Source organism: Thermobia domestica, chromosome 5 (assembly GCF_964235325.1).
Source record: "Thermobia domestica chromosome 5, izTheDome1.hap1.1, whole genome shotgun sequence".
Taxonomy (NCBI): domain Eukaryota; kingdom Metazoa; phylum Arthropoda; class Insecta; order Zygentoma; family Lepismatidae; genus Thermobia; species Thermobia domestica.
In genome coordinates this window covers 176,269,631-176,279,938 of record NC_137458.1, presented here as the reverse complement: position 1 = coordinate 176,279,938, position 10,308 = coordinate 176,269,631, and the positions used below count along the sequence as shown (strand labels likewise).

General features: G+C 32.9%; 1 protein-coding gene across 1 annotated transcript; it reads left to right on the top strand.

Moving 5' to 3' along the window:
- The first annotated feature begins 8,733 nt into the window (after positions 1 to 8,733).
- On the top strand, positions 8,734 to 9,330 carry LOC145685327 (zinc finger MYM-type protein 1-like). Its single transcript, XM_081757702.1, has one exon. The coding sequence runs from the start codon at positions 8,734 to 8,736 to the stop codon at positions 9,328 to 9,330; it is 597 nt and encodes a 198-aa protein (XP_081613828.1).
- Positions 9,331 to 10,308: the final 978 nt, after the last annotated feature.

Sequence of the window (10,308 nt, the reverse complement as noted above, 5' to 3'; positions counted from 1 at the left end):
TGGTAAGAAACAGACTTCGTTCTTATATTTCTTCACTCATGAAATAATACTCAGCGATATCATTTATCAAACTTTTCGCCGATTTTCCTTTGATGAAGTTACAGTGAGAAAGAGTTTACAATTTTTATTTTCCTCAAATCTTTTTGTTACTTCAATCTAAATTTAGGTTAATCACATTTCGAAACAGTGTTGACACTGATAACAAGAAAATTTATCATCGAACAGGGTTACCAAGATAACTTTTTGGTGAAAATGAAAATTTTCAAAAACTTCGTTTCAGTGAACTTTGAAACAATTCACGGCCAGCGTTCTTAATTTGGTTTAGTATGCTACTAGTAAATTATTCCATCTTTAGTGCCAATTGTAACTGAATCACAGTTTCCTAACTTTTTATCCGAGTGTACAATGCATTTTAACTAGCATTTATTTCTTCGTAATATATGTTAGTTTCTGTGATAAACGCAAACATTTGTCACAGAAATCTTAATTTTCTTTTTTTTTTCTTTCTTTTCGAACAATATACTATTTTTATTTAAGAAACTAGCCAGATGTTTTCAAGATACTCGTCACCAAGCAACTCTTGATAAGGCGTGGCATCTCCCTCTCTCTCTCTCTTTTTTGGCAAGGGGGGGGAGAAAGAGTGGAATAGTATTTTCGTGAAGTTCAAAGCGTAATTAGGAAGAAAGCTAAACAAACGATAACACACTCAGAATTGACAAATTTTGATTATTTTTCAAATTGTTTTTTGTGTATCGTTAACCAAAAACATTTAATCAACTTATACAAAACATACCCATTGAAGTTCGTAGGGAATATTTATAGGAAATAGTGAATTGTGGAAAATACTCCTTGGCCCTATTCTCAAGGAAACAAAAACGTGTAGTGAATTTCGTTGTTCTTCGAATTGAGTGTATTAGAATAAGAGCAATTATCGTAGAATCATATCTACATTTTCGTATGTATACTAGTACGTAACATCTTAAAGAAATTATTATCAACACCGGGAATTTCTAGTATTATAGACAACGTCCAGACATACCTTGTGTTTCTCATGACAATGCATCCGTATAATCCGTTATAGCAACCCACAGTTCTTCATGTACTGAATATAGCACAATAGTAACCAACGTTTATATTTTAGACATACATGCTATATTATAGTAAAAATGTGCTAAAGTGGCAATTAGTAATTTTCAAGTATGAATCGTTTCTTACGCTGTTCACCAACTACATAGTGTGAAGTTATTACCGGGTTGATCATTATACAGTTCTGGTGGTCCAGTCATCTACCTTCAATCTGCTTGGAGAGCTAGTAGAATTCTCATGACAAGGAGTGGAATTCATCGCAATCTTGGTTAATCACCAATTCCATCTACACCAGTGACTCTTGAATTATACTCCCTCCCCGTTGTGAAGTAAATATTAGTGTGTTTAAGTGACACTAGTTTAAAGAGAGGATACCAATGAAAGGACTTAATAATAGTAATAAAAAAATAAGTGTTTTCATCGTTTATATTTTTACATTGTAATATTGCGATTAATATGTGAAAATGTTCATGTGTTATATTTTTATACAAGGTTTCCTGGAAATATACAATAAATATTCAGTATCCAGGTAAAGTATTCTAATTTCTTTTACATGGCTGTTGACATTTAATGCACCTCCTACATCGTTTCATATATGACAGTTCGGAGAGAAAAAGATCATACCCACTACATATTTAAGATACACATCTATAGTATTTCCTATATATTACGAGAATTAAAATCCTCAGGGTAGTCTTTGAGGTTTTTTTTTAACATACTAGATTTCCCAAGAGAGATTTCATCGACCGAGGTATGTAATTATTACCACTGGCGCAAATCCCGGGGAGGGAGGATGAGGGGGACATGTCCTCTCCAATCTTGAAACTAGGAGGGACTGTCCCCCAATAATCCGATTTGAAATGTGTTTTGTGGGGAGAAATATGATTTGTGTCCGATTGAAACAAAAGAAAGCGAGATGAAATTTATGTCCCCCCAGAATAAGCTTCATATCCGTTCACCTCCCAATGTTGAAGAAAACTCTGCTACCTTGATCCTTCACAGCATTGTTTTTCAACTTCATAAATATTTTGAACATCGCTACAAGAAAGAAGAAAAAAAAAAGGTTATGGGAACGGTCTTATCCCCCTCCCCCCCATGTTGAAGACAGATTTGAGCCGCTGATTATTACTACTCTTCCAGGCCAGATCCCAATTTTAATGCTTATTCAGTATTATTCTTCCGAGGACTGGGAAGTATTTTTAAATAGTAAACGATTACAAAGCTAGTGGTAACAAACAATCTGTTAAAAAAAAATGTATGTAGGATTCACATATGGAAAATGGGAAGAGATCATCAAAGATACTACATAGCTTACACACTCATTAAGAAAAGGTTCGGAACCGAATTAACAACCATGAAAGTTTTTCAGGAGTGACATGTATACTAGGGATAACTTAGTCGTAATGAAACCCAACTGATATGTAAGAAATAGGAAAAGAAAGAAAATGCAGAAAACTTGGTAGGGAAAACTACAAAACAAAGAAATTCGAGGAAGTTTTGAAAAAAAAAAAAAAACAACTACTAATGAAGGGAGAAGTTAAGTTAACCGAGAACTATTACACACAGAAACTGGGCTACTTGCTACCGAGAAAGAAGTACTAGGTCACGAAGAGGAAGTAGTAACAAAGAATGGATCACCAAGGAATTAATGGATAAGAAAACAAAACTAAATATTATCAACGAAAGGAGCCTAAGCAGCAGTATAAAATAATAAGAAATTAGATCAATCGAAAATGTATACTTGTGAATGATGATTGGATAAAGCAATTATTAAAGAATAGAAAAATACATAAACACAGGAATTGGGAAGAAGAAATGTAACTCATAAGAATAAGAGAAACTTCGAACCACAAAGACCAAACAATTATACTTGGAAAATAAACTAGAAAGATCCATAACGAAAGCTGAAGAGTGAAAACATGGAAGCGAGAAGCAGTTAGGAGAAGCGAAAATCATAGAGCAAGTAGAATAAGAGGTGGTAAAATAATCCATACTCAGATCCAAGTTCGTTGAAGTATTAAAAGTCCTGAAACATTGAAAATCCTGTGTATTGATAGGATACCAGTAGAAGTCATATAAAATGTGAGACAGGAAGTTTAGGACAGGCTGTATAAATTAATTAACAACATTGATGAAAGAGGGAAAATGCCCCTAAGCTTCCAGAAAAGTAAAATAGTAGAAATGCCGAAACACGCAGATGCTGAAAAATTCGCGAATCATACATAAAACGATAAGTTTACTGACGCATGCTTCAAAAAAATCTTGATTAAAACACTCTATAGGAGACTGAAAGTCAGAAGACGTCCTAACAAAACACCAGTTTGGTTTCAGAAAGAATATCGCGACGCCGGAAAAAAAAAATACATCAAGAAGATTGATTGAAGAAATTATTCGAATTGGAAAATCAACTTATGGCGTTTGTGGACTTGCAGAAAACGTTTGATTATGTAGAATGAAACAAAATATTTAAGATTCTGAAGGAATCAAAAATAAACTATAAGAAATAAAGAATAATATATAACTTATACAAAATACAGAAGAGAACAATTATGAACTAGAAGATAAAAAGAAAAGCAACGATTCAGAAAGGAGACAGTTAAGGATTAAAAAAGCAATAAAAGCAATCAAGGACATATCTAGGAATAACTATTCATGAAAACAGACACGTTTAGTTTTCCAGACAATATCGCACTTTTCGCAAACAGTGAAATAAATAGAAGCAGGTTTAAATGTAATGCAATAAGCTCTTTGCAACAAATTCAATATGAAGAACAAAAAGAACAAAATAAAAGCTGAGATGTGTAAGAAAAGAAGCAAGAAGAAAAATGAAGATCAAAATACATGACTTGATTGAAGAAATGTGCAAGAATTTTATTTATTGTAAGGAGCAAAATAACAAGCAATAGTATATGCAAACAAATTACAAAATCCAGAATTACTCAGACGAAGAAGGCATTGGAAGAAAAACAAAAAGCTGACCGTAAATATCAACACACCAGGCTTGTAATTAACCCATTATAAAATTAACGATTAAATTAGTCGGTTAAAAGTTTTGCTAATTTTTAATTTAGTCTATTAAATTTAGAAGTTAATTTTAAATTGATAATTGTTAAAAATTTATAATGATTAAAATTGTAATTTTTTCTCGAAAAACATGCAAAATGGGTGTTTTTTATAAACTATTTTATGGTATAGGTCTATTTCAATTATTTTCCGGGTGGTTTCATAATAACTTTGATTAATGCAGGCCCCTTTTCTCAAGGTGGCCCCAACTTAACTTGAGGTCTCGACCATAGACTTTGTAAAGATGAAGTCACCATTATTGAAGATATTTATCTATCTATCTATCTATCTATATATATATATATATATATATATATATATATATATATATATATATATATATATATATATATATATATATATATATATATATATATATATATCTATATATATATATATATATATATATATAGGGTCTATATATATATATATATATATATATATATATATATATATATATATATATATATATATATAAAGAATGTGAAAAGTTATCACTGCCAGGGATGAAAATTTTCTTCTTTAAGGGCGATAAATTTTTCTGAGAGGGGAAAATCCCTGGCATTCTCCCATCAATTCGCAGTCTGCATATAGTACTGTATCCATTTGTTCTTAATTTGACGTAGAGGTCGCGATAGCTCACTGATAGAGTGTTTACCTCTTATGCATGAACCTCTCATCCTATCTCACGACATGTGGTCCTTGTGGTGGAGAAACACAATGTGCATGGGTTTTCTCGGGATTCTCCCATTTCTTCCTGCTTTCTTCATTCCACTATCTCATTCATTCTCATAATCATCGTCTCCATTAGCCTATCCCGGGGGGAATTCCCCCCGGTGCACCAGGCCCCTCTTTATAATTATTTGGTGAGAAACTGTTGTCTACTTGGGCTTAATAGATAAATATTTTTAAACTAAAAAGAAAATTATGATTACTAAAGAATTATTTCATTTAATCCATTCCATACTATTATTATATTGTACAAACAAAGAAGAAGGCGTAAGAGTGTTGAAAATAAAATAAGACTTTGGTCTATCGAGTTGCAACCTAAGCTTGGGACGAGCCAACTGCCAACCTGTCATTGTCTACTGATTGTAGCGATATCGCAAATCGCAAGAGATGTATCGCAAATCCACACATGTTATTGCAAGTTTCGAGTTTGTTGTTGAATTGGGAGATGACGTGTTTGATTAGTCCTAGCTGTGTGTGTGGTGTTGTGGTGTATATTTTGACGCGTGTGAAACAGTTGACATTTCACCTTGCTAAAATGTCAAAACAACCGACATTATTATCTTTTTTAAACAAGTTGAATGTGACCCATCTTCTACAACCGGCAACATTTGCAGTGAAGTTGACACTGCAGAATCAATTCCAGTTCTTTCTTCTAATCGAGTTGCTGATTGAGACACATATGAGAAAGTAGTACTAAATGTGGTCAGTATTTCAGTGAAGTTGTAGGTGCGAAGCTCCAGGGTTTAGGAGATACAGCTACCAGAACATCACATGGAAGTACAGAATAGTCTTCATACAGTTGGAGGTAAAAGCCCTGTAAGACCTCTTGTAACGACAAAAGGTGAATAACAAATATATGAGTACATATTAGGACTAAAGGGAAGTCATATAGAAAGGGTATAAATGACGGCGGCCATCTTGAAATCCGCCATTTTGAATTAAGGTTAAGTTTTTAAAATAGGAATAGGGTCATGTGATACATGATTTAAGGCTCAAACTTAATCAGAAGAACAATAGTAACGTTAATTTTGATTTACGCGCAATTGGTAAAAAGTTACAGGGAAATTAAATATTGTTGCAGCATATGTATTAGTCCTTATTTGCTATTAATAAGGTGTCAATGTTATCCGTTTTGTTTAAAACTTTTGTCTGATTCAAAATGGCGGATTTGAACATGGCCGTCATCAAGGCAACTCTTACCATAGACCTAAAATTTATCCACCTGCTTTTTATTTAATTATTATCATTAACACAAAATTTACAAGGGGGGGGGTAAAGGACTAATACATATGCTGCAACAATATTTAATTTCCCTGTAACTTTTTACCAATTGCGTGTAAATCAAAATTAATGTCACCATTGTTCTTCTGATTAAATTTGCACCTTAAATCATGTATCACATGACCTTATTCCTATTTTAAAAACTTAACCTTAATTCAAAATGGCGGATTTCAAGATGGCCGCCGTCATTTATACCCTTTCTATATGACTTCCCCCTAGTCCTAATATGTACCCATATATTTGTTATTCATCTTTTGTCGTTACAAGAGGTCTTACAGGGCTTTTACCTCCAACTGTATGAAGACTATTCTGTACTTCCATGTGATGTTCTGGTAGCTGTATCTCCTAAACCCCTGGAGCTTTGCACCTACAACTTCACTGAAATACTGACCACATTTAGTACTACTTTCTCATATGTGTCTCAATCAGCAACTCGATTCACCCAAACGTAAGGTTTACTTGTAAGATACCAGTGAGCGATGATACTTGACGCAAGCTTTCAGGAAATATATACATCACCTCCACTTTGTGGGTTCAGGTTCAAGTACATCCCGGGTAAGATATCAGTGAGCGGTGATATTGAGTCGGAGCCATCTTCAAGTAAGTGTCACGTAGAACGGGAATTCAAATATCAAAGAAAGTGGGAAGTAAGTATAGTTGGCTATATTTTATCGTGCACGAGCTGGCGCTTTTTGTAAACTTTGTGAAGAGCACTTAAGGAATGATTTAGAAGCTCTACAAAAATCATTACCGTACCCTTCACTAACTTTCAAAAGGATACAGGAAACACTGAAAAATTAGAAAAACCTTCCCACTCAGAAAAGCATGCAAAAACCGTTTCAATGGAGAACGATAGACTTCAAGGACTTAAAACTCCTACCCAATCACAAATAATTCAGCAAAGTGAAACCGAAAAAATGAATCGACAGGCTTTGCGTACGTTCGTTCAAAGTGTGTACTTTTAGGCCAAGGAGGAAATACCTCACACAAGTAAGTATGAACCCTTAGTTCAAATTATTTTTATTAAAAAATAACAGTGATCTTGAAAAAATGTGTTCAATCTCAACGTGAACGTTCTATATATTCAAGTAGAAAATTGATAAACATTTAAAGTGGACATCGCATATTCAATATGTAGCCAAGACATTAAGAAAATTGCTGTATAAATTTGTACAATTAAGAGGGTGTTTAGAATTAAAAGTTTTACGTATGGTATATTATGCACTAACACAAAATATATTACAGTATGGTATCTTAAGTTGGGGATCTGCCTATGAGACGCATATAAGACCTTTAAAAGTTCAGCAAAATAATATTATAAGAATATGTTTAAATAAAAACAAAGAAAACAGTCTAGAAAACCTGTATAGAGAATTTTCAGTCTTAACTGTTGAAAAATTGTATATAAGAGCAGTCCTACTCCATGTAAAAAAACATGAAAATGAATGGAATAAAATTTCTCATGGGTATGGAACAAGAAAAGTAACTCAAAAAGATCTTGAAACAATAAAAGTAAATAAGGGTATATCACAAAATCAAACATATTATTTGGCTCCGAAACTTTATAATAATACTCCAAAAGAAATTAGGGAAGAAGGAAAAATGCATAGATTAAAAATACTAATAACTATTTGGTTAAAGGAAATAAAGAATGATGACTTAAGAGCGTTAACGTTTTAAATTAACGTATTAAATTCATGTATTAAATTAGTAAATAATCGACTAAAGTCACTTGAAATATACTTATCTACAACTACTGGGGGGTATATTTTTTATTTTTTATTTATTTTTTTAAAAAAAAAGGAAAAATAGAGAAGGGGAAGGGAAAAGAAAAAAATGGAGAGAAGGAAAAAAAGAGAAAAAAGAGGAAAAAATGATAAAATTTCACTTATATATACTTTATGAAGATGGTTTCTCACTCACAAGCGAAAGCTTCTGTGAAGAGCCATCTATCATAATCATATTATGTCATTAGGATGTATTATGTATGTGTCTTCTTGTTGAAAGATAATGTAAAATTAATAATAAATTAAATGATAGTTAATTAAAATTGTAGTAAAAAAAGTAACAGCTATAAAAATGATTTATAATAAAATACTGATTAATATTAAAGAAACTCTGCCAAGGACTGGAACCTCAAGGAGGTCCGGAGCTTACCAGTCGTAGTGCTAATAAATGTAAAAGAAAAAATAAAATAATTTTATAGTTGTGGTGTGTGTATTAGAAGTGTTGCCACCAATATATATATGTATGTGTCAAAAAAAAAAAAAAAAGAAATACAGCTTTTAAATTGGGTCCATGTTCCGTTAAGGGGGTCCAAAAGTACACTGGACCCCCTTAAGCTAACCTAACCTAACCTAACCTGACCTAAGCTAACCTAACCTAATCTGACCTAAGCTAACCTAACCTAACCTAATATAACGTTATGTTATGTAATCAAACGAAAATCAATAGAAAGAAGTGGTGTCAAAGACACTGGACCCCCTTAACGGAACATTGACCTTAAATTGCATTGGGGAGGTGTTGGACAGTCAGGATGAATTCATTCTTCGCAATAGACGTTATTCTCTAATGGTAGACGAATCACTTAATATTAAAAATCAGAGTGAGTTGTCTTTGTGTGTGCGTTATGTTGACCCAGTTTCTTTTGAAGTTCGAGAGAGATTTTTGTACATGATTGATCTAAGAGGCACAGACGCTGAGTCAATATTTTTGACGATTAATAAAGAATTCAAGAAGCGTAAACTTTGGTATGGAAACTTAATATTTTGTTCATTTGATGGGGCAGCTAACTTCAGTGGTTGTGTTAATGGTGTTCGTGCTCGACTTTCGAAGGAAAAGAGACAAGAAATACCGTATAATATACACTGTAGAGCACATATTTTGTCAATCGCTGTTACAAATTGTAGAAACAAGGATCCGATTAGGCCTTTCAGGAGCACGCTGCATGTTGTAAAAGACATATATAAACGCTTTCACGCTTCCTCGAAAAGAGAAATAATTCTACATGAAATTCAGAACGTTTTAAAAGAGCCTGTGATAATGATTCCCGAAGCTGTTAATATGCGTTGGCTTAATCATTATCGTACGGTTCACGCAGTGTTCGTCTGCTACAAATCCATATTAATAGCATGTGAGCAGATTCATAAGAATGGAGCTGATCGCTGATCTATCTACTTTGGCAGGGAGAACTTTATTAGAAATGAAAATTTTAGTTTTATTATTGGATGAAACGTTAAGTGCAGTTAGCAACCTAGGCAAACTTTTGCAAAAGGAAACTATAAAACTTTCGTTTCTTCCTGCTCTTGTATCTGAAACTGTAGAGCATTTAAAAAGCATTGCCTCTCTTTGCGTTACAAGGGATGAAGAAAAGGAAGTGAATAACAAAATCAAGAAACTTGAGGAAGATGCATCAGAAGTCAAAAGTGTATGTTTTAACGAGGATAAAGTGAAATGTTTAAAGAGCGCAAAACAAGTTGTGGAAAGTGTCGTTAATGATATACAGAAAAGATTCAATTATATGGTCATGAAATAGATTCAACTAAGTGCGTATTTTCAAAACTTCGATACATTTTTACAGCTCAGTGAGAATGAATGTAAAGAACTTTGTGCTATATTTGGAATTAATGATGTTGATGCTGTCGTTTCGGATGTATGTTCTTTTAAATATGTTGCAGGCAGCAAATTTGAAGATTCTGGAACAGATGTTGCATTTTTTATTTTAAAAGCCGGTATTGATTACGACGCTCTTAAACCTAGGGTTGAATGTGAGTTGTGTAACTATTGTAGAAAGGTCATTCAGTGCAACGAACAGATCATGGCAAAACTGCGAAATCGTATCGGTCAAGATATTCTTCAGTCATGTCTAAAAGTATCGACCGAAGGAAATATTGAGCCTACAGAAGATTTTATTCACGAGGTTATCAACAGGTATGCTGTGAAGAAACCCAGATGCATTCGACTGATATAATTTTAAAAAAAATGTAACTGCTCTAGTTTGTTACATTTTATAATAATTTGAAATAGAGTTTGTGATTGGAAAACTGAACAAAGTTTATTTTTTAACATATGCAATAAATCATTTTCATTTACAAATTTGTGCGTACGTTTTATTAGTTAAACAAGTCTAGCTCGACATTTGTCTTT